Raw genomic sequence first — 25,736 nt, forward strand, 5'->3', positions numbered from 1 at the left:
CCCTGCGTAGAGAGCAGTTATGGTTTTGCGCTGGGCGCGAGACGGACCAGCCCGAGGAATTCCGAAAGGATCGGAATCGCGTCTGGTTTCTTCGTTTAAACGTGCGTTTCGGTTTTAGTTGAGGGAGAGAGGTACTCTTACCCCCAGTGGCATTGGCTATCATTGTGTCCAGCTTTTCGCCGAAAAGTCTTCCAGTAAGATACGGAAGTCGCGTGAGGGACTTCTTTGAGGCCGCATCCGCTTTCCATTCTCGCAGCCAGAGGATGCGTTGGATCGTGATGGCGTTTGATGCTATTCCCGCTACACCTCTTGCGGAATCCAGGGCTGCATGAAGCATGTAGTCTGCTACCACTGCTATCTGGACCGCTTGGTCCGAGAGCTCGGGATTTGAAGCTTGAAGACCCTCCTGTAGTTTTTTGGCCCAAGCCAGGATGGCGTTGGCCGCCCAAACTGAAGCAAACGCAGGGCCCAGAGAGGCGCCTGCCGCTTCGAAAATAGAACGAGCCATGCGTTCTACTTGCCGGTCTGCTGCGTCCCTGAGTTTTGAGCTATCTGGCAGAGAGAGTAAGGTCTGCGCTGATAGCCTAGAAACCGGGGGGTCCACTTCAGGTGGATCTGTCCATTGTTTGGTGTCTGTCTGTGGGAAGGGGTATTTCGCTTCCAAATATTTGCGATTAGCAAATTTTTTCTAAGGCTGCGCAAACTGTTTGGTAAGTATTTCCTCAAACTCATGGTGATTAGGGAAGACCTTAGGTGGTTTCTGAACACTTTCGAAGCAAATCCTATGTTCTGGGACTTCCGGGGCCGACTCTGGAATTTTTAGCACCCGATGAATTGCAGAGATTATGTCCTCAACTAGCGCTGTATTGCTAGGGGGAGAAGGTACCACGGACCTCTCCGTTTCGTTATCTGAGTCGGAGTCACAGATGCCCTCCGAATCCTGTGCCTCACTAAGGTGATCCCTGGAGGGCGACCTGGGGCAGGGGTCTTCTGTGGTGGGGGATCTTTGTGGTAAATTGCACTGTCTGTCTGTGACAGGGGACTGCCTAGGAGACCTGGAATGACGCTGTCTCTCCCTGGGGGGGACGACCTTGTGCTATAGGCCGACTCAGGTGATCGAGACCTGTGGGTCCGCTTACGTCTGTGAGAGTCGGAAGCAGCATGTTCCTGAGACAAGCTGTCCGTTTGCTGTGTAACGTCCATAGCCGGGGCCCGACTCTGCAGAGCTTGCAGCAATGCGGCAGTTAGGTTGTCTATGGACTGTGTCATAGACTGTGACATCTGAGTTGCCCATTCCGGCGTGGCCTGTGACACTGAAGCGTCAGTAGGGACTCCCTGGGGTTCTGACCCAGAGTTCTGGATGCAGTCCCGGCAGTGCAGATACGTGCTACCACTAGGGAGCGTGGCTTTGCAGGCTGTGCAGAATGCATAGAAACATTCCTGCCTGGTTCTCTTCCTTGAGCCCGGCATAGTGCACAGAGGCTGGCTATCAGGGATCGTACAGGGGTGGCTACGCAGAGGGAACCCACAGAGGGCCTTCTAGGAAATGTGGATTCACAGCTGAGTAATGAAAACCCAGCTGTGAGCTTACCCCACCGGTGTGCCCCTAGGTCCAGCGCCGACAGATCCTAGTTCTGTGCCCCCCGGAGACCGCTGTGATGCTCCTCTCCTCGATCTCATCCAAAAAAAATGGCCACCGGGACTCTGAGGAGAGGGAGGAGGGGGCGGAGAGCTGAAAAGGGCGCGCTGGGCTTGTAAAAACGTGCCCTTTCTGCCTCAATCCGCCCCTTCTATGACACTCCAGCGTGTCATTTTAGTCATCCGGGGGGCGGGGAAAAGGCGGCGGCTTCGGCTAGGCCGAAGCCGCGGTCTAGATTAGAGGCCTGATGCCCAGGAGGGCTCCAGAGCGGCGCTGTAGTCCGGGAGGGGGTCGGATTTGCACCGGACCTCCCCGGAATGGGCGACTGGCTAACGGTGGGGGCAGCAGGGCTAGCGGTACCTGTGTGGGGGTCCCTGGAGCACCATGGAGCCACTGCTGCTGCAGAGGCAGGGGAGCAGAAAGCCATGTCTCTGCTGTGCCACGTCTGCCTGCACCCTCCCCTGGCCCCAGCAGGATCCCACAGCTGGGGTGGGGTCCCTGGTGCAGAATGCTGTCTGTACTCCGACCCTACCTGCGGCGTCTCAACCTAATGCCCCCTGCGGGGGATTAGGGAGGGTGCATCTGTCACCGTCAGGGGGTCTTCATCCTTGCCTCAACCTCAATCCAGACCCTGAAGGGGGTTGGGGAAGGAGGGGGGGTCTCAACTTCGGACCAGTACCCGAGGGACTGGGGAAGGAGCGACATGGGGAACCGCCATCTCCACTTCAACTGGGCACCCCTAAAAAGGGGGCCAAGGAAGGAGCCATGCCGGGAGTCTCGCTGGAGACCCACTTTTCTTCATCTGTTCCGACGAAAGGAAAAAAAGAAAAAAAGGTGTGCCTCCTTGCGACACTAAGCAAAAACTGGAGAAGGCTGACGCCGTCCAGGGGTGTATACTGCAGAGGAGGAGCCAAAGTTAATCTTTTTCAGATTATGCATAGTGTCGCCTCCTAGTGGACAGCAGCATAACACCCATGGTTCTGTGTCCCCCAATGAGGCGACAGAGTAAGTAAGTTTTGCAACTGTTTGACTAGCACCCTCTTTATTTAGGGTTAAGCTTTTTTTGTCACGGGTGGGAGAATTTTAAACCAAAAATTGGTTAAAGGGGTATTCCCATCTCCAAGATCCTATCCCAACATGTATTAGGTGTAATAATATTAACATTAGCAAATACCTCCAATTAGAGCTGTAGCATAGTTTTTCTCATTCGCTATGTATCCTTCCTCATGTGCAGGCATTGCAGGACCTTAGGTTTCCATGGTTACGACCACGGAAATGGTTGAGGAGGTAAAAGTGGCTGGGACCCTAGGAGGTAGCGACCATGCTATTTTAGAATTTTGGATAACTAGAGGAGGAAGACCTGTGAAGACTCAGACGTCAAGGTTAGATTTCAGAAAGGCAGATTTTAAGGGATTCAGAAAGAGAATTGGAGGGATCCAATGGCTGGATATCCTTAAGGACAAAAATGTCCAGGAAGCATGGGAAATCTTGAAAAATGAAATTCTCAAAGCACAATTTTTAACAATTCCGAAAAGAGGGAAGAATAGGAAGCATTTAAGGAAACCAGGATGGATGAACACAGAACTTTTTAAGCACATGCTAAAAAGGAAGAAAGAAATGTTTATAAAATGGAAAGAGGGAGGCATATCTAAAGAAAAATACAATGCTGTCTGCAGAACCTGCAGGGCATGAATTAGATTTTCTAAAGATGACAATGAATTGAGGCTTGCAAGAGACGTCAAAAGCAATAATAAAGGATTTTGGGGATATGTCAAAAGTACAAGAAAAGTCAAAGATGCTATAGGATTTCTACAGGATGAAAATGATGAAATGGTAAGACAGGATGTTGAGAAGGCTGAACTTTTAAATTCCTATTTTGCATCTGTTTTCCCTCAGAAAGGAAATGCAACATCAACTATTCTTCACTGTCCTATTAAGGGAATAGAAGAATCCAGGATAACGATAAACAGAAATATAGTGAGGAAACACTTAGCTAACCTAAATGAATTCAAGTCTCCAGGTCCAGATGAATTACACCCCAGAGTACTGGAGGAGATAGCAGAATAAAATTTTGAACCGCTCTCCATAATCTTTGAAAATTCGTGGAGAACAGGAGAAGTCCCAGAAGACTGGAGAAGAGCAAATGTTGTTCCCGTCTTCAAAAAGGGGAAGAAGGTGGACCCAGGCAACTATAGGCCGGTGAGTCTGACTTCTATACCAGGAAAGATCTTTGAACAAATTATTAAACAACATGTATGTCAGTACCTGGATAAGAATGAAGTGATTAAACAGAGTCAGCATGGGTTTGTAACTAATAAGTCATGTCAGACTAACTTAATTTCCTTCTATGACAGAATCACTGATTGGGTGGATCAGGGAAATGCTGTAGATATAGTATTTCTTGACTTCAGCAAAGCATTTGACAAAGTATCCCACACAATCCTTATTGAAAAAATGACTAAGTATGGAATGGACAAGGCAACTGTTAGGTGGATTCATAACTGGCATAGTGATCGGACCCACAGAGTGGTCGTAAATGGCTGCACATCCAATTGGAAGAATGTCTCAAGTAGGGTACCACAGGGCTCTGTCCTGGGCCCTGTATTGTTCAACATCGTTATCAACGATTTAGATGAAGGAATTGAGGGTAAACGGATTAAATTTGCTGATGACACAAAGCTAGGAGGGATAGTTAATACTAGAGAAGAGAGAGAAGATACAAAAAGATATAAATAAACTGGAGCAGTGGGCAGCAACTAACAGAATGGTTTTTAACAGGGAAAAATGCAAAGTACTACATCTGGGCAATAAAAATGAAAAAAGCATATACAGAATGGGAGGAATAGGGCTAAGCAACAGCACATGTGAAAAAAGACTTGGGTATACTAATAGATCACAGACTGAATATGAGTCAACAGTGTGATGCAACAGCAAAAAAGGCAAATGCAATTCTAGGATGTATTAACAGAAGCATACAGTCTAGATCACGTGAAGTCATTATTGCCCTCTACTCCTCTTTGGTCAGACCTCATCTGAAATACTGTGTCCAGTTTTGGGCGCCACATTTTAAAAAAAGACATCAACAAACTGGTGCAAGTTCCGAAAAGAGCGACCAGAATGGTGACCGGTCTGCAAACCCTGTCTTATGAGGAAAGGTTGCAGGATTTGGGAATGTTTAGCCTGCAAAAGAGAAGACTGAGAGGAGACTTAATAACTGTCTACAAATATCTCAAGGGCTGTCACATTGCAGAAGGATCAACTTTATTCTCATTTGCACAAGGAAAGACTAGAAGCAATGGGATGAAACTGAATGGGAGGAGACACAGATTAGATGTCAGAAAAAACTTTTTGACAGTTAGAGTGATCAATGAGTGGAACAGGCTACCACGAGAGGTGGTGAGTTCTCCTTCAATATAAGTCTTCAAACAGAGGCTGGACAGATATCTGTGTGGGATGATTCAGCGAATCCTGCTTTGAGCAGGGGGTTGGACCAGATGGCCCAGGAGGTCCCTTCCAACTCTACGATTCTATGATTCTATGATATAGTGACAGTTACCTAATTGCTAGTGGTCGTAAAGATAGATGCCTAAACTACTGCAATGCCTTCAAATGATGAAAAAGTCATAGCAAATCAGAATAACTATTCTACACTTCTAATTTGGGATAGGATCTTGGAGATGGGAATACCTCTCTAAGTTTCTTAAAAAAAAGTTTGGAAACTAATTAAATTAAACGTTATACTTTTGTCCAAAGTGTATGCTAAACCCAAACATATAACAAGCAATGAAAGTGGCAGGGTAATAGAAAAAAAACAATATCATGGATAAGAATTTGGTTGCCGCTAGCAGTAGCTTTAACATCACCAGTAGTGCTGGCTGCACCATTCCAGCAGTACTACCAAATTGCAAGTCACATTCGGGGCCCTCTACAAACTCTAGCGAGGAGGCAGCAGAGAGTATAATGGAGTATATACCCCTTTGCTCATCTAAGTCACAGCAGGAAAATGTAGCCTCCATCAGTAACCCCATCAGCTGAGCGTTCTGCTCAGTCCACCTCCTCCACCAGAACGGTTAATGTTATGGATAGCAAAATTTTCCAAACAGTCAATGACACCCGTTTCTACTTTTCTGCAAAGTCCTTCAACCAACAGCCCCATGGGGTAAAGGAATTTACTACATCAGAAAAATATCTTTCAGTAGATATTTTGGAAGACACGAACAGCTTTTGTTTTCAAAAGACAGTGCCGGAGGAGATGGACAACATGATTGATTCTAATGCCAATCTGTGTGAGTCGAGGTGACTCGACACTGTCCATGGTAGAAGTACTCTGAGCTAGGACACACCTCGGTGTGGGAATCAGGGTACGGGAAGGGCCCAAGAAGCCCACCTTCCCTCTTGTGTGACAATCTCATGTCAATAGCACCATTAGAAATATATTTAAAGTAAATCTCCACTGCAGGGAGAAAATGAACTTTATTTGTCCCGGCAGCATTCGGGTTTTAGTCATGGGGGCAGCGGGGGTTCAGTCACTGCTCTGAGTATAGAGAGCGGCGGCTGTAACCACGCCCCAGCACTGACTGAGAGCCGGCCCTGCTGGTACACTGGCTCTGCTGATGGTGATAGGGGTGTAGCAGCTGCTCTGTATACTCGGGGCGGTCATTGAGCCTGCGCCATTGCTGCCTCCATGACTGATAACCAAATGCTGTTGGGGAGAATAAGGTTCATTTTCGCTCCGCAGAGTTCGGCTAAGTGCCGGCACCGGGCGGGCTAGTAACGCTAGTAATCTGAAGATTAACCCCATATCTGCAGCATAACTTTTTTTCTGGCGACAGGTTCCCCTTAATTACAAAATTGCTATCGTGTTCAATACTTATGTCAACCGCTGTATTATGTACAGTGCTACTAAATAAGTCAGTGCTATAAAACATAGTGCATAATAAACCAATCGCTGACACTGCAGCCTTGCATCCTGAATGATTATTCCGTTAAGCCAGAAGTTAAAGGGAATCTGTCACCACTTTTTTGGGCTACCAGGTAAAAAGATCATTCAATTTAGTGTCAGCTATGCATTACACAAGTACTTTTGATAGCCCTTGACTCCCAGCGTATAATCCATAAATACCTTTTTTATTCCTCTCGCGCTGTATGTTAATATGATCGGTCCGGTCAGATGGTCGTGGCTTATTTTCAGTCTCCCCCCTCCTTGGCTTGATGTACGTATTCCTTTCTGTGAATATCACAGATCGCGTAGAGTTTCCGTGCATGCACATTCAAATGGCCTCTCGCGCGTGCGCAGTATACTTTGCCCAACTTTGGGCAAAGCATAAAATCATTATTGCGCATGCGCTGGCATACACCATGGCTTTCTATGGCCCGGAAGTATACAACTTGACGTATGCATATTGTGCACGTGCGAGAGGCCATTTGAATGCGCCTGTGTGAAAACTCTACGCAATCGCAGAAATTCACTGAAAGGAATGCGTAGGGCAATCTGAGGGGGGGGAGGGGACTGAAAATAAGCCACATCGGACCGGACTGACCATATTAACATACAGCATGGGAGGCATAAAAAAGGTATTTATGGATCATAAGAGAGGAGTCAAGGGGTATCAAAAGTACATGTGTAATGCATAGCTGACACTAAATGGAATTATATTTTTACCTGGTAGCCCAAAAAAGTGATTCCCTTTAAAAAGCAGAGAATTAGAGAGTGATGTCATGTTATTAATTTCGACATGAAGTTTATATAAAATTTACCTGCAGAAGTCAACCAGATTAACAAATGCTGTAAAATCTTTTGGCTTTGTAGGATAAAGGTTAGCCGCTGGATCTGATGTGGCTATTACTAAATAGCTGAGTTGATCCTCCAGATCCTGAAATGTATTAGAAGATTGTATTTGGCACACTTGGTTTTGTCATACACAGGGAAAACAATTACTGATTATCTCATACAGAGGTCTCACAATCTGGTCTAGGTTGCTCCCTTCTTTATCCTCCCACTGGCACTGTAAAGTTAAAACTGCCCTGACATAACAGATTTGGTGGAGCTGTGGCAAACTGAAATATATTGCGTCATACCAGGGACTTCAGGGAATAGCATGGCTCAGATGGCTCTAAGCGATCCCGACAACGATACGACCTGGTAAGGATCGCTGGTGCATCGCTACATGGTCATTAGTAAGCTGCCAAACAGGCAGATCTCTTCAACGACGCACCAGCGATCCCCACAACGATACGACATGGTAAGGATCGCTGGTGCGTTGTCACACAGCAGCTATTCTGAATGATTCCAGCCTGCGTCCCTGAGTTCTACGTCGCCAACGAGGTCGCTCGTCGGCATCAAACACAGTGATGCATGCTGGCTAGCGGGACGATGAAAAAATGGCCCAGGACATTTGAGCACGATCAGCGATATCCAGTGCGGGGGGGGGGGGGTCACCGCTATTTGTCACATGTAGCGAGATCGCTGTTGCGTCACAAAATCGGTGAAGCATCAGCGATCTCGCTAGCGCTCTCGGTATGTGAGACGGGGCATAACTCTCAGTCATTACAGGTCCACCCGCAAGTAATATTTTCCTTGCTATCTTCTATTTTTCATGTTTTCCTCAGACTAAGTGGTCCACGGAAAAAAATCTGAGACATGCCCGATTTGGATCCAAGTGTCAGATCAAAACTGGCAAGGATTGGACCACAATTGAATGCTATCCAACTGCATACCGATTTTCAATAAGTGACAGAATGGAGAGGGTGGACAACCTATTTTTATTCTCGCTCTCTCCACGTCTGAGAAAAACTGATGCCATGCTGATCAAAGTCGGATCAGAATAGTCGGTCCGCAGAAAACATGAACGTGTGCAAAGCCACATAGAATACCGTAGGTCCGAGTGCTATCCAGTTGTCTGTACGCGCCCTTACAGTTACTGCAGCAAATCTTTGCAGCTCCCACCATAGTCACGACATGATCTGTGTGCAGTTGCGACTTTCTTGAACGCAATGTAGGACCCTATTGCTGAGAACTGATGTGAGAGATAAAGGGTGTATGGTGCTATGGAATAAGTTGCTACTATATGAGTTTTTGTATTAAACAAGTACTTCCAACCTCTAAAATACAAAACAGGTTAAAGGCTAAAGTGCCCCTAAATGCAAATTCTCACCTCTTGCCCAGATTCTTGCTTTTGCAACGATAGATCCAATTTCTCAATAATTTTGAGGATGGATTTAATAAGTTCGTCGTACAGCAGTCGACTCAGAGACTGAAGTGGTGAGGTTACATGTGGTAAGATTTCATCAGAAAATATGGATTCCTAGAAGAATAAGGAAAGAAAATGCAGCAGTGTAAAATGTGTGCATTTTTAATACTAGGCGACCACCCCCTCCATGAATTGGTAGGTTTTGAAATGGTTGCTCCATCAGTATTTTGCACCTGTGCTGCCTCCACCTTTATCATGGGGGTCTGCTGCATCCTGCTAGTGCATTGCTAACCTGACCTGGTGTTGGTAAGGCTGTTTTTCTTCAACTTATGTCCTTCTGTAAGCTATTACAATTTTCAGCTGTACTTGAGATATTACCTTTCTTTTCTTAACAGCTCATAGCCTTGGAGGCCGACCACTGCTGCTTGGCTGAACATGCACAGTGCTTACAAGCTATATTCTATTGAGGTTTAAAGTGCTGTTTTGATGCTGGTCAGGATCCCAGGAGCGTGATGTTACCGCCTATCCAAAACCCGGCCAGCTTCAGTGTAGTACCTAATAATTAGACAGAAATGGTGGTCGGTCTCCTAGGCAACAAGCTGTAAACAAAAGGAAAGTTGTTAATACCTTAAGAGCAGCTGCAAATAAGCAGTAAACTGTAAAAGTGCTTGTTTTTACAGGCATTCTGCAACAATATCTATGAATATGGGAATAACCTTTTAAAGGAGTTGTCCATTCACACCATATTGATGACCCATGTGCTAAGGTCATCAATTTGAGATTGGGGAGGTCTGTCACCCGGTCTCCTATATCAATCAGCTGATAACAGCTTCATTAGCAGTCAGATGTAAAGATGTGGAAAGGAGCTGCAGAGCACGGCTCCATCCGATGTTTAACGGCCGCTGCCAGGTACTGCAGAACGGCTGCTGTTCAAAAAAAAATAGCAACTGCCTCCCACTGTTCTCATAATGATGACAATCCCTTTAAGACAGAATAAACTAAACTGAAAAGACACAGCATAAAAGAAAAGACATTCTATGCAAGGGATGAGTATGGAAAAGAAAGTGAATGAATTTAGTCTCATAATGCATAGGGGGAGCAGAGAGGTGCCATCATGTCTGCAGGCCTGTCCTAGCATTGGACTGCAATAAGCCTGCTTTCACACAGCTCTCCGGAAGTAGTCTCAGCCCTTCAGGATAAGGGTTTCATTTAGTAACTAGATGCTATCGCATCGGGAGGGCAGTAACATCACGATGGGGGCAGCTTTGTGGCGCTGGGGGTGGTGGCCCACCCACTTCCGTGTAGTTACAACCGGCAGGAAAGACTGTGTTTTGCGGCCTGTGCTGAAGATGGTGTGTGGCGCCACCAGAGGGTGGCCGCACCCAATCTCCAGCAAAGGCCTCAAGCCGCGATCTACTGCTGGCTGTGACTGCACAGAGGTGGGTGGGCAGGCAGCGGCGGGATCCGGCGCGTGTAGTCAGGCGGTGCGTCCTGGCGGGGGTCCGGCGGCAGCATCCCTCTTATTACTACCCCCTCATTACACCCTCTCATTATACCCCCTTCATTACACCCCTCTCGTTACACCCCTTTCACAGCCTCATGATCGCAGTGGCGGCCTGGATCTGAGCGGCAGCTGGGATCCGAGAAGCGGCTGGGATCCAAGCAGCGGCCGGGATCCCAGTAGCGGTCGGGATCGCAGTGGCGTTTGGGATCGCAGCGGCAGCCTGGATCCGAGCGGCAGCTGGGATCCCAGCGGTGGTTGGGATCACAGCGGCGGTTGGGATCACAGCGGCGTTCGGGATCACAGCGGCGGCCTGGATCTGAGCGGCGTTCGGGATCGCAGGTGCAAACTGGATCCGAGCGGCATCACTTGGGTGTTCCAAAATGGCGGTCGGTGTACTTCCGGTGCGGCGCGGTGGATTGTGGAATTCGGGGACATCCAGACGGAAGTGGATGACGGACAATATAAGGCAATTCTATATACAGATGTTGAATATTCTATACATGTCAATACCATAAATTGAGAATATATGGGGCACTGCTGTAGTTATGATCTATGCCATAAAACAAGAGACCATATCATGGCCCAGGCCTGCACCCTCTACGTGCAGCCTCAAGAAACCCAAGAGGCAAGGTGGCGAGATCGGAGGTCCTACAAGGGATATCATAGGTATTTGGCCTCTCCTCCTTAAAATAAAATCCACCTGATAGATAAGAGAAGGGAAGTATACTTTGCTTCTGTTGCCCAGTATATTGGTTTGGATTATACCATTGATAACAAATGAGCTTTACTGAGTTTCGAACACTACAAGGCCTGAGAACTGTCCTAAATGTACAGTAAAGACAGTACAGAGGTTTCATGAAATGGGGCTTCACAGATCTGTACTGGTAAGGAGGAAGGCAGTGCTATTCAATAGACGTCCTATCATAGCAGTACAAGATATGTAGAGAAAGCAAACCTGTGAAACAAAAGTTTGGAAAGTTATATTAACAGAAACACGTCTGTCTGCAAAATCCTTTAATAGTTTTTTTGCCACAGTTATAAAAATGGGATTTAACGGTCAAGGATGTCTTCATTGCAGATCTATAACATTGCATTATTTATTTTGTTAACTAATGAATGATAACACAGATAGGATGACAATAAATCAGGCATGAACTATTAAAACCATGAAATGTATTAATACATAAAAGCAGCAAGGAATACCTTTAGCTGATCACAGTTCAAAAGATTACGGAAGAGATCAAGATATTCTTTGAAAGTAGGAACTTTCCACTTTCCAGCACGGACCTCACCAGACGCTGATGGCTCATCAGAGCGGTCTGTCCTGTACCCATCCTAAAACAAAAGCAAAGTCAGTGATAGCAGCACATGAAGCAAGTAAACGGGTCTTCACTGCACATATTAATATACAGTGAGAACCTCAGGAGTGGAGAGGTCAGACAGGACGGGTATAAGAGCCGGCTCAGTAACAGGAGAAACAAAATACATATGCACAGACAGCACACTAGCAGAACAAACTGACTAGGAACCAAGGTTTGGGCAAGGAGTGGTGGGAGGAGCTGCCTGTATAGTGCCTGCTGGCACGGTATAGGCCGGAGAACCTAAACTCTGCAGGACGCAGAAGGGTTAACAATTCCTGCAGAGACCGGCCAAGCCCCCCAAGGCAAAATTGAAGCAACATGCTGTTGCAGCAGTGCAGAAGAGTGCTGCAAGAGGCAAAAGTCAGTGAGCCCGCCTGACGTGAGGAAAAGCCACGTGGTGACCATGGTGAGTAGGGCGGCGCTGAGGAGGCATGAGAGTATCCGCCGTCACTGCATTCCTCTGTTCAGTCAACCTGACAGGACACCGAGTGAAGCAGGACCACGTCAGTGCGCCTGTCTCATTCTTCACACAGCCCGTCCTACTGCGTGTCTTCAGAAATCTAGGAAAGGCTGTACAATGATATAGATACATTGCTCGGAGAACCCCTTTAAGTCAAATGTGTGGGGTTTTTTAAATATATTTTTATTAGGTTTTTATGAAAATTACAATCATGTCTTAACATGGTATGCATCCAAAAAAGGTACAATAAGATATTACAGTATTATCCTTCCATAAGCGATAGCAATTTACATGACAAGTTTCTTAGAGCTAGTGGTTTCAAATCTTCATGCCAAAGCAATTATCTGTATTTATCCTACTGCTGTATCTCGTAAAATAGTGAACCAATGCTTACTTACCTATACAACAACTATTGAACATTAGTATAGATAAACATTTATGGAAAGTAAAGGGGGGTTCGAGGGGGAGTGGGGGAAGGGACGATGGTACTCTTTAATTTCAAGGATGGGTAATGGTATTGGGGGTTAATGAGTGCCAATTCCGTGACACCTAGCAGGCAGAGCTTTGGTAACTGGTTATAGTTTGATGGGTTTTGGAGTGGAGATCTGACCGACACTAATCCACTGCCTCAGACTCCCGGTTTATTGCCTTAAGATCTTCAGCAGACTCTCTATATGATACCCACGGTGCCCATATTACCCTAAATTTATCTCTCGAAAAATGAGTGTAAGCTCCAATTTCTTCTATATAATAAATCTGATCTACCTTTTGGATCCACTCAATAACACTCGGGCAGTTCTGAGATCTCCATTTCGTGGGGATGATTAATTTGGCCGCTGCTAATATGAACAGAAGCAGTGAGTTATGTTTGATCTCAGGACTGTCACTTGACCAATTTAAAAAGATGAGGCGTAGATGGGGGGGTTTGGAAACTTTGCACACTATGATTATAATTTTCAAGACGATATCCCAAAACGGTTTTATTTTATCGCATGACCGCCAAATATGCAGAAACGTCCCGTTCTCTTTAGTACATCTCCAGCGGGTTGGGGATACATTGGGGCACCATGCATGCATCTTTACTGGGGTGTTGAACCATCTTATAATGGTCTTATACGAATTTTCTTGGACTCTTACACATCTGGATGGGCCAAACAAATTTTTACATATGTGCTCAACCTCCCAGTCCTGTAGTTTAATGTCAAGTTCTTTCTCCCATGCTGAAACATAGGCCCGTTTAATAGGTAGCGAATCTGTTAGAAGAATTTGGTATAATTTTGCTAAAATTCCTTTGGGATGTTTGTGTTGGGTTATTAATGATTCAAAAGTTGTTACTTCTCTAATTGGGAGTCCGGTTTGTAAGTACGAATTAACCGCTTTTTTAAGCCTATTGTAGCGGCGAAAATTAATATGTTGGCTTGGGAATTTATTTTGTATTTCTGGAAGTGGTAATAATGTACCCTCTATAACAATATTATTGAAGTCTTCTTTGAATGAGTGCAGCGAGTCTGTGGACTTACTTTTAATTTGGTCCAAATATAGCCCCGGTAGATCCATTACTCTAACTAGAGGTGATGGGAGGCATTAATAAAGTGGAATTCTTCATCCATGTAAGTATTATATTCCTAGAGACGGCATTAGGGATTTCTATTTTTCGGATAAATTCTTTTGGTGCATGGAGCATGGTAGAGATTGGAGTAGGTATTGAGTCATCTGCTATTTTTGTCCATAACTTATGTTTATGGTTTCTTGCCCATTCTACTAACAAAGAGAGTGTCGCTGCTGTATGGTATTTCTGTGGATCTGGTACTCCCATACCCCCCTTTATTCTAGGTCTTGAGCCTCCCCAGATGTATTTCCCAAATATAGATCTTGCTCTTTGAAAGAATGTGTCAGGAATTTTAATAGGTAGCAGTCTCGATATGTAACTAAACTTTGGTAGAATTTTTTAGTAAATTTTTACGTCCCATCCAAGAGACAAAAGGCGCCTTCCACGACTTAATTTGTTCTAGCGTAGTGCTAAGAAGAGGGACAAATGTGTGTTTTGTTGTCACTTCATCAAGGGGCGCATAGCTCTCAAATGTTAAAAGGGTGTTTTAAATGGTGATGGACCAGTAGGAATGCATTTAGAATTAATGGGCTCATATATTGATTTTTAGTACCACCGCCTATTAGATTCATATTGGTTACAAGCAGACCTGTGGTTTTGGTCATTTTATTGGTGGTTGCTTTGGATTATTTTACTTTCTTTGCAAAGAAGCTCCAGAAAAGTATCCAATATGTTTCATTAATGGAAAACTGCATTTTGGTACTGCACATGAAAAACTGCACCCACAAAGATGTGCTAAAATGAAAAAATAAGGCACATACTAAGTGCCACAGTTTTGCACTATGCTTTATAAATATGTCATTAAATCTTATTCACTACAGTGGTGTAACATCTGACCCAACATCCAGCCAAATGTAACTACATATTAAAATAAATCATATTGCAAACATTTACCTGTACAAAGCTGAGCGGCTTGGAACAGACTCTGATCAATCCTTGATGCACTGTAAGAAATATATTAAAATATTATATTGATATATTAATCACTTATGGCCATTATGATATGGGACCACTTGGCATTTAAAATGTTAACTATACAAAAAATTAAGAACTTACAGGGGTTTTCCACTACTGTCTGTTCCTGACAGTGATGTGCCTTGATGTGTTACATGCACGCTGTATCCAATGATTGGCCGCTCTTTAGCTGCAGCTCAACAATCTTCCGTCAGAGCGGGCGTGCGGTCTGATAAAATGGTGAAGACTGCAGCAGAATGTGACACAACAAGGCACGTCACTGCTGGGAATACGAGCACCAACATCGCTGGAACGGTGCGGCTGCAGGAGGTTACAGTAAACGGTTTCTATTTCAATGAGGGTCCTGAATCAATTAAGCTGAGGTGGCTCAGTAGTGGACAACCCCTTTAAAGTGGAAAAGAAGTTATCACCTATCCACAGGACCCCAATCAATTGCCAGGATAGGGCACGAATTTAGCAGCAGCGCAGATGCTTGACCAACCCTTTCATTCTCTCTGGGACTGTCGCGAGCCTTCATAGCTTTCTCCAGCAGCTCCATAGAGGAACAATGGACGGTTAGTTGAACATGTGCCTATGCTCATGTTGCTTTTTAATTCAGTTTTGTCTATGAAATGGCGACAGTATGAACGTGCTCTTACACATTACACATATACAGTGGGGCAAAAAAGTATTTAGTCAGTCAGCAATAGTGCAAGTTCCACCACTTAAAAAGATGAGAGGCGTCTGTAATTTACATCATAGGTAGACCTCAACTATGGGAGACAAACTGAGAAAAAAAAATCCAGAAAATCACATTGTCTGTTTTTTTTTCATTTTATTTGCATATTATGGTGGAAAATAAGTATTTGGTCAGAAACAAGCAAACAAGATTTCTGGCTCTCACAGACCTGTAACTTCTTCTTTAAGAGTCTCCTCTTTCCTCCACTCATTACCTGTAGTAATGGCACCTGTTTAAACTTGTTATCAGTATAAAAAGACACCTGTGCACACCCTCAAACAGTCTGACTCCAAACTCCACTATGGTGAACACCAAAGAGCTGTCAAAGGACACCAGAAACAAAATTGTAGCCCTGCACCAGGCTGGGAAGACTGAATCTGCAATAGCCAACCAGCTTGGAGTGAAGAAATCAACTGTGGGAGCAATAATTAGAAAATGGAAGACATACAAGACCACTGATAATCTCCCTCGATCTGGTGCTCCACGCAAAATCCCACCCCGTGGGGTCAGAATGATCACAAGAACGGTGAGCAAAAATCCCAGAACCACGCGGGGGGACCTAGTGAATGAACTGCAGAGAGCTGGGACCAATGTAACAAGGCCTACCATAAGTAACACACTACGCCACCATGGACTCAGATCCTGCAGTGCCAGACGTGTCCCACTGCTTAAGCCTGTACATGTCCGGGCCCGTCTGAAGTTTGCTAGAGAGCATTTGGATGATCCAGAGGAGTTTTGGGAGAATGTCCTATGGTCTGATGAAACCAAACTGGAACTGTTTGGTAGAAACACAACTTGTCGCGTTTGGAGGAAAAAGAATACTGAGTTGCATCCATCAAACACCATACCTACTGTAAAGCATGGTGGTGGAAACATCATGCTTTGGGGCTGTTTCTCTGCAAAGGGGCCAGGATGACTGATCCGGGTACATGAAAGAATGAATGGGGCCATGTATCGTGAGATTTTGAGTGCAAACCTCCTTCCATCAGCAAGGGCATTGAAGATGAAACGTGGCTGGGTCTTTCAACATGACAATGATCCAAAGCACACCGCCAGGGCAACGAAGGAGTGGCATCGTAAGAAGCATTTCAAGGTCCTGGAGTGGCCTAGCCAGTCTCCAGATCTCAACCCTATAGAAAACCTTTGGAGGGATTTGAAAGTCCGTGTTGCCAAGTGAAAAGCCAAAAACATCACTGCTCTAGAGATCTGCATGGAGGAATGGGCCAACATACCAACAACAGTGTGTGGCAACCTTGTGAAGACTTGCAGAAAACGTTTGACCTCTGTCATTGCCAACAAAGGATATATCACAAAGTATTGAGATGAAATTTTGTTTCTGACCAAATACTTATTTTCCACCATAATATGCAAATAAAATGAAAAAAAAACAGACAATGTGATTTTCTGGATTTTTTTTTCTCAGTTTGTCTCCCATAGTTGAGGTCTATCTATGATGTAAATTACAGACGCCTCTCATCTTTTTAAGTGGTGGAACTTGCACTATTACTGACTGACTAAATACTTTTTTGCCCCACTGTACAAACTTCTGCTCCGGCTCATGTCTTTGGTTTTGCTGTAGTTTCATTTACGTCGTTCAAACAGGGATGTAGCCCTCTTTTTGCGCTAGGCATTAAAGGGAACATGTTACCTCGTTTTTCCGCAGTAAGTTGCGGCCACTGCCTTTCGGTGCTTATCTACAGCATTTTAGAATGCTGTAGGTAAGCCCTGATCTAACCTGAAAGAGAAGAAAAACAAGTTATATTATACTCACCCGGGGGCGGTCCGGTCTGACGGGCATAGCAGGTCCGGTGCCTCCCATCTTCATGCGATGGCGTCATCTTCCTTGCTTCTTGTCGTGGCTCCTGCGCAGGCATACTGATCTGCCCTGTTGAGGGCAGAGCACAGTACTGCAGTGCGCAGGCGCGGGAAAGGTCAGAGGCCCAGCGCCTGCGCACTGCAGTACTTTGCTCTGCCCTCAACAGGGCAGATCAGTACGCAGCTTCAGTGAACTGTGGTAACCTCGATTAGGTCACCGATGCTCACTGATGCTACACTCATAGCAGCTCATTCATCAGTGGTTCTCAGCCTGGACGGTTGCATCTTGGCACTGTTCAGGCTGAAACCATTTATTCCCAGACATGAATTACGGCATGGGACAGAACGTCGGACAGGTGAGGTATATTGATGTTTTATATTTTTGTTTCATTACAGGAGACGGTGACTTCAAATGGAAGGGGCGTTAGGCAAGTATAACGGTGTTTGTTATTTTTTAAAAAAATGGAAAAGTGTGTCTTTTATTTCAAATAAAGGACTTTATATTTGCTGTACAAATTATAGGATTAGTAATTGATAGGTGTCTTATAGACGCCTCTCCAATATTAATCTGTGGGCTTGATGTCACCAGACAATACAAAGATGACAACCCGACAATTATTACCCCACTTGCCACCGCTACAGGGAAAGTGGGAAGAGCTGGGCCAAGTGCCAGAATTAGCGCATCTAATAGATGTGCCATTTCTGGGTGGCTGTGGGCTGTTTTCAGGCTGGGAGGGGGGTCAACATCCATGGCCTCTTACCAGCCTGATAATACCAGACTCCAGCTGTCTGCTTTAGCTTGGCTGGTTGTCAAAAATTGGGGGGGACTTCACACTTTTTTTTATATTATTTATTTAAATAATTAAAAACATGACATGGGGACCCCTTTATTTTTGATAACCAGCTTTGCTGAAGCTGACTGCTGAGGGTTGCAGCCTGCAGCTGTCTGTTTTACCTGGCAAGTTATCAAAAATACAGGGGAACCCATGGTGTTTTTTTTTTTTTTTTTACTCACAGCACAGGCGGCGGCTGATGAACACTGATCAGCTGCCGCCTGCTCACACGGTTATCACTACAATCCAAGAGAAAGAGGAAGTATGGATAACACTGTAGAAAAACATGCAGTAAGCTAAAAACAGCGTTTATTAAGTCATATAAAAATACATACTCATTGTATGGATCACAAAAGGTATACATAGATACAATGTGCACAATGGAACCACCAGCAGGTGGACATTTATCCCCTATTGAAGAAGCTCACGCGAAACGCGCGTCGGGGAACGGCTGCCACCTACAGGTCAGGTATTCACATTGAGCTGCTATGCATATTTAATTATTTCAGCTGTGCAGTTGCACTTTTCCACATAGCGATATGTTCTTCCCATGGTAGGAGGCTTTCTGACTTTGTGATTCGTTTTCCATGCATTGCCACTAGGCTATTCAATACCTTTACCTTATTGCAGTTTGCACTTAGCACTTTTTGGATCAAGATGGACATACAATTCTCTTACATATTGTCAGCCTTCTTTAGTTCTGCTATGCACTAGCTAGTCTGGGAGGATTTAGCTGGTGGCTTATTATCTACATATGCTACCTGACAGCTCATCCTTTCATAATTATCTCATATCACATGATAAATTATGTTATTGGGGATTTTGTTTAGTATTTACATATTTAAGAAGGGTGCATTTATGTAACTATACATTTTATACTGTCAGTATTGTTTTTCAGGTAATCATTTAGTGCACCAAAATAAAATCATACAATAGTAACACTTTCCCTATACTTTTGTCTATGTGATACCCCTGCTGGTGGTTCCATTGTGCACATTGCATCTATGTATACCTTTTGTGATCCATACAATGAGTATGTATTTTTATATGACTTAATAAACGCTGATTTTAGCTTACTGCATGTTTTTCTACAGTGTTATTCATACTTCCTCTTTCTCTTGGATTGTAGTATATTATAGGAAGCTTTATATAGGCCTTGTTATTTGAGAAACTCACACGGTTATCAGTTGAATATAATGCTCAACATTCTCCACTGCCATCGCTGATGGCCGGCAGAGCAGGGGAGAATGATGCGAGATGTCTTCAGGACCTTGTGCCAGGGAACAGCACTAACTCTACCACTGCTTCCCTGGCGCCAGTACGTGTGGTACTGATGACACAGATGTCATCCGTGTGCGGGACTTTTTTCGGCTGGTGCTGCTGCTAAAAAGCAAACATGTCAGCGTATTTTGCCCACGGACACACGTCTGTAGAAACACACTGACATGTGCACAGACCCATTCCCTTGAATGGATCTACGTGTTTAAGTGTCTCTGGTACGTGTGAAAACTGTCACCACACGTACCGGACACATGACGTCTGAAAGAGCCCTTAAAGAGAGTCTTTCAGCACCAAAAGAGTGTTAAACCCAAGTACAGGAGCTAGGTGTACCCTTGGCGTGGCTGAGCAGTTCAGTGCTACTTTCCACTGGCTTCCATCTACCTCCACCCCACTCTTCTTTGACAGCTATGACTTTACAGGAACGAGAGAAGTGCACAGACAGAAGAAAAAACAAAAGTTGGAAGATTCACAGAACTGTTTGGCCAAGCCAAGGAAGCATCTCGTGCCTGTGCTTGATTTGTACTGACTTCCTTTAAGAAAGTCCGTGTCACACATTCATGGCCGACCTGTTGGTTTTTGCTAAGCCTCAAGCTGCTTTGCCAACCAATGTGTACACCAACATTATGTTTTGGGGTCAAGAGATGCCATGCTTTTTATCAAATGTGGCCTGAAAGCAATTAACTGGTCAGGACTTGTATAATCACCAATTACAATCAATGCTGCACTGTGGTATCTCTCGATTCCCGGGCAAGTGACTATACTGGCACAATCTCTATGCCCCAGGGATCACAGTGAAATAAATGTAAGGCACCAATTGATACTTTTCAGCACCATACATTTACATTAGATATCATAACTTGAAAGAACATTGCTCAAAAACAAAACTAATAAAACAATGACCCAAATGTCTAAAACATTCTGTTAACATGTCTGGGGAATTTTCATAAAACAAAAATGATAAAAAAAATGTTTCTTGATGGCATTTAATTTTTTTTGGGGGGAGAAACTGCGGCTAGCATGAAAAATCATGATAAAAACAAAATACAAAAGTGACTTCGTTCTAAACTCACCTACAGTACTAATCAGGCTCCACAGAACAGGCCCCTTTGCCGCTAAAGACAGAAACACCTTGATGATTGACCGGCTGCAAGAGGACTGCATTTTTGAGCTGTATTGTGGAAATGTTTCTATCTGAACAACCAGGAGACGCTCCAGAACAGGAGTATATATTTCAGGGATCTAGAGGGAGAGCAGAGCATGATTTAGGACATCCGTATGTTTTGTATTATTTTCATAGGTCATTTCTCACCAAGTCATGTTCCATTGGCCATCAAATCAAAAGTGGGACAAGTCAGTGAATTTTACAGATCATTATGTACTGGTCAAAAGAAGTTATCTACTCACAGAGTCCATGTACAGGATGACACTTGCGATTGCCTGCAGGAAGTTTGGTAGCTGATACACGTTGTCTTCCTCCGTCTCCGCCTCTGTGAGATACATTTGCTTGCAACGCTGAATAAGCTCAATGTACATAAAATCCACATCCTTGGCATTTACCGTTTTGCATGGCTTTAAAGCAAAGACATGAATAAATGCAACACACGATATTTTGCAAAAGTCACAAGCCAGTGTGTTTTCACATTACTATGAGGGGTTCATACCGCTGCAAAGAGGCCGTATCCTCGGATAGCAATAGAGAGCTCCTTGTTGGAAGACTCCATCTTCCTGATGATTTTATAAAACTGCTCCATGAAGAACTGTAACTTGTCCTTGTGAGCTTTGGCATCATTAGTAACCAACAACGCTATCTAGGAAACATCAATTACATTACAAATGAAGCAGATTAAAATAGATCAAGTTTTGTGTTTTATACAGGAAATTATTGTAGAATAGTGCTTGGAAGGAAAAAAATGAGTCTGCACAATAAGCCTTTCTTTACATGAGGATTTAAAGGAGTTTTCTCACTTTCGTTCTTCAGGAGTGTACCGCTTCCCTGAATTCTGGTTGTCAGAGATCAGCATGCTCCTAACGATCAGGCTGCTGGTATACTGAGCCGCTGGGTCGGACTGTGCAGTGCCCAATGCTGCTAGTAGAGACAGCTTTGCCTCTGCAGCATAAGGGGACTCTGACGCTGGCTGGATCCAGTGATCTGGCAAACTTCAGAATAGTGATTGGAAGTTTTATGGAAAAGAGCCTGCAAGCGTAATCAATTTGAGAATAGCAAACCTGTTGTGAATTTCAAAAAGTGATTTTTTTTTCACTTCAAGTTGAGAAGTCATTACTTTTTCACTTCCAAAACAGCACACCTGCTTTAGCTCCAGAAAAAAGGGATAATTTCTGGATGACTTGTGATAAACCCATCGCTTCTTAATTTGGCCAAAAATAAACTAAAATTTTGATGCTCCCCAAACAGGTATAAATGTTGCACTTTTCTGTGTGAAAAAGACAGGACTTCTGTTTGGACCACCTGAGTTTGCTAAGACCTTGGGATCACAGAAACTTCAAAAGTTTTGTTGCAAATAGTGATCAGGATCACAAAAAAACATGTTGAGAAAAAAAGACGGACATGAACGCCAAAGATTTAAAAAGAATCAAGAGTGAAGCGACCAAACATTATCCTCCAGATCAGCAACCTTCTTGGAGTGCTCTGAAGTACAAGGTGTGCAGTGCTCAGAGACATGGTCGAGGTAAAGAAGACAAACCAACACTGAACAAGACACAGACGTTTAAATGTCAAGACTGGGCCAAGGAATATCTGAAGACAAATTTTTCAAAGGTTTTAGGAACTGATGAGATGAGAGTGACTCCAGATAGATAGGCCTGCAGCTGTCCATCTGTATTGGGCACAGACCTCCACTTTGCTTCAAACAACAGCAAGGTGGAGGTGGGGTCCTGCTATTATTAAAAATGAGCTAGTTGGGACATTTCTGGGTTGAAGATGGACTCAAAATGAACTCCCAAACCTACTGTTAGTTTTCAAAAGATACTTTCTTCAAGTAGTGGTTCAGGAAAAAGTCTGCACCTTTAAAGAAAACCATGATTTGTATGTAGGACAATGCTCCATCACATCAATCCAAGTCTCCACTGCTCAGCTGCCAGTACAGGCCTTAAAGATGAAAGCATAATAATACGGCCCCTTCCTCATCTGACCTAAATCCTATTAAGAACATGTGGGCCCTCCTTAAATGGGACACTTGTGGTAAAGGAAAATAGTTCCCCCCTCTCTGAACATTGGGAAGCTGTGATTGGTGCTGCCCAAAAAGTTGATTATCAACAGATGAAGAAAATGTATTTTTGTACATGTTGAGTTGTTTGGTAATTATATGGGAAAATTTACATTTTTCATTTAGTTGCCCAATAAGGCCTGTTTCACACTTCAGTTTTTTGTGTCAGTTAACCCCTTCACCCCCAAAGGGTGGTTTGCACGTTCATGACCGGGCCAATTTTTACAATTCTGACCACTGTACCTTTACGAGGTCATAACTCTGGAACGCTTCCATGGATCCCGGTGATTCTGACATTGTTTTCTCGTGACATATTGTACTTCATGTTAGTGGTAAAATTTCATTCAAATAACTTGCGTTTATTTGTGAGAAAAACGGAAATTTGGCGAAAATTTTGAAAATTTCGCAATTTTCCAACTTTGAATTTTTATGCCCTTAAATCACAGAGATACGGCACACAAAAAACTTGATAACTAACATTTCCCACATGTTTACTTTACATCAGCACAATTTTGGAACCAAATTTTTTTTTGTTAGGAAGTTATAAGGGTTAAAAGTTGACCAGCGATTTCTCATTTTAACAACCCCATTTGATTTTTAGGACCACATCACATTTGAGGTCACTTTGAGGGGTCTATATGATAGAAAATACCCAAAAGTGACACCATTCTAAAAACTGCACCCCTTAAGGTGCTCAAAACCACATTCAAGAAGTTTATTAACCCTTTAGGTGCGTCACAGGAATTTTTTTGAATATTTAAAAAAAAAAAGAACATCTAACTTTTTTCACAAAAAAAAAACTTCAGGTTCAATTTTTTTTATTTTACCAAGGGTAGCAGGAGAAATTGGACTGCAAAAGTTATTGTGCAGTTTGTCCTGAGTACGCTCATACCTGATATGTGGGGGGGAACCACTGTTTCGGCGCATAGCAGAGCTCAGAATGGAAGGAGCGCCGTTTGACTTTTTCAATGCAAAATTGGCTGGAATTCAGATCAGATGCCATGTCACGTTTGGAGAGTCCCTGATGTACCTAAACAGTGGAAACCCCCTACAAGTGACCCCATTTTGGAAACTAGACCCCCCAAGGGCTTTACAGAAGTTTATAACGTACAGCGGTACAATTAAAAAATCATATTTTTTCCACAAAAATGATCTTTCACCCTCAATTCTTATTTTTCCAAGGGTAACAGGACCCTAAAAGTTATTGTGCAATTTGTCCTGAGTACGCTGATACCCCACATGTGGGGGTAAACCACTATTTGGGCGCATGGCAGAGCTCGAAAGGGAAGCAGCGCCATTTGACGTTTTTGGCTGGAATTGAGATCGAACACCATGTCGCGATTGGAAAACCCCTAATGTACCAAAACAGTGGAAACCCTCCACAAATGACACCATTTTGGAAACTAGACCCCCTAAGGAACTTATCTAGATGTGTGGTGAGAACTTTGAACCCCCAAGGGCTTCACAGAAGTTTATAACATAAAGCCGTACAATTAAAAAATCATTTTTGCCACAAAAATGATCTTTTCACCCTCAATTCTTATTTTTCCAAGGGTAACAGGACCCTAAAAGTTATTGTGCAATTTGTCCTGAGTACGCTGATACCCCACATGTGGGGGTAAACCACTATTTGGGCGCATGGCAGAGCTCGAAAGGGAAGCAGCGCCATTTGACGTTTTTGGCTGGAATTGAGATCGGACACCATGTCGCGATTGGAAAACCCCTGCTGTACCTAAACAGTGGAAACTCCCCACAAATGACACCATTTTGTAAACTAGACCCCCCAAGGAACTTATCTAGATGTGTGGTGAGCACTTTGAACCCCCCAGTGCTTCACAGAAGTTTATAATGCCCGGGCGTGAAAATAAAAAATTCTTATTTTTTCCACAAACATGATATTTTAGTCACCATTTTTTTATTTTCCCAAGGGTACCAGGAGAAATTGGACCCCAAAAGTTGTTGTCCAATTTGTCCTGAGTATGCTGATACCCCATATGTGGGAGAAAACTACTGTATGGGCACACGTCAGGGCTCGGAAGGGAAGTAGTGACGTTTTGGAATGCAGACTTTGATGGAATGCTCTGCGGGTGTCATGTTGCCTTTGGAGAGCCCCTAATGTACCTAAACAGTGGAAACGAGACCCCCTAAGGAACTTATCTAGATGTGTGGTGAGCACTTTGAACCCCCAAGGGCTTCACAGAAGTTTATAATGCCCAGGCATGAAAATAAAAAAATCGTATTTTTTCCACAAACATGATCAATTAGTCCCCAATTTTTTTATTTTTCCATGGGTAACAGGAGAAATTGGACCCCAAAAGTTGTTGTCCAATTTGTCATGAGTACGCTGACACCCCATATGTGGGAGAAAACTACTGTATGGACACACGTCGGGGCTCGGAAGGGAAGCAGTGACATTTTGGAATGCAGACTTTGATGGAATGGTCTGCGGGTGTCATGTGCGTTTGGAGAGCCCCTGATGTACCTAAACTATTGAAACTACCCACAAGTGACCCCATTTTGGACACTAGGCCCCCCACGGAACTTATCTAGATGTGTGGTGAGCACTTTGAACCCCCAAGTGCTTCACAGAAGTTTATAACGCTCGGACGTGAAAATAAAAAAAAAATTTATTTTCCTAAGGGTAACAGGAGAAATTGGACCCCAAAAATTGTTTTGCAATTTGACCTGAGTAGGCTGATACCCTACATGTGGGGGTAAAACACTGTTTGGGCGCATGGCAGAGCTTGGAAAAGAAGGAGCACTATTTGACTTTTTCAACTCAGAATTGGCTGGAATTGAGATCAGACGCTATGTTGCATTTGGAGAGCCCCTGATGTGCCCAAACAGTGGAAACCCCCAATTCTAACTCCAACCCGAACCCCAACACACCCCTAACCCTAGCCCTAACCCTAGCCCTAACCCTAACGGAAAAAAATACATTTTTTTAGTTTTATTATTTTTCCCTAACTAAGGGGGTGATAACGGGGGGGTTTGATTTACTATTTATGGCAGTTTTTATTTTTGGCAGCTGTCACACGCTAAAAGACGCTTTTTATTGTAAAAATAGTTTTTGCATCACCACATATTGAGAGCTATAATTTTTCCGTATTTTGACCCACCGAGTCAT

At 43.9% G+C, this 25,736-nt stretch overlaps 1 protein-coding gene across 2 annotated transcripts in view; it reads right to left on the reverse strand.

Annotated features, from left to right (window-relative positions):
• Positions 1–25,736, reverse strand: part of PRKDC (protein kinase, DNA-activated, catalytic subunit) — a 503,687-nt gene that overhangs the window by 379,511 nt on the left and 98,440 nt on the right. For both annotated transcript variants that reach the window (XM_073583775.1, XM_073583776.1), the window contains exons 11-17: positions 21,047–21,193; positions 20,790–20,954; positions 20,456–20,624; positions 14,658–14,707; positions 11,537–11,668; positions 8,794–8,943; positions 7,397–7,512 (exon numbers count right to left, since the gene is read on the reverse strand). In XM_073583775.1, coding sequence (XP_073439876.1) covers positions 7,397–7,512; positions 8,794–8,943; positions 11,537–11,668; positions 14,658–14,707; positions 20,456–20,624; positions 20,790–20,954; positions 21,047–21,193 — 929 coding nt within the window. The remainder of the gene's footprint in view (positions 1–7,396; positions 7,513–8,793; positions 8,944–11,536; positions 11,669–14,657; positions 14,708–20,455; positions 20,625–20,789; positions 20,955–21,046; positions 21,194–25,736) is intronic.

This window comes from Dendrobates tinctorius, unplaced genomic scaffold, assembly GCF_039654945.1.
Source record: "Dendrobates tinctorius isolate UK_male_01 unplaced genomic scaffold, ASM3965494v1 ptg000081l, whole genome shotgun sequence".
Lineage (NCBI taxonomy): Eukaryota > Metazoa > Chordata > Amphibia > Anura > Dendrobatidae > Dendrobates > Dendrobates tinctorius.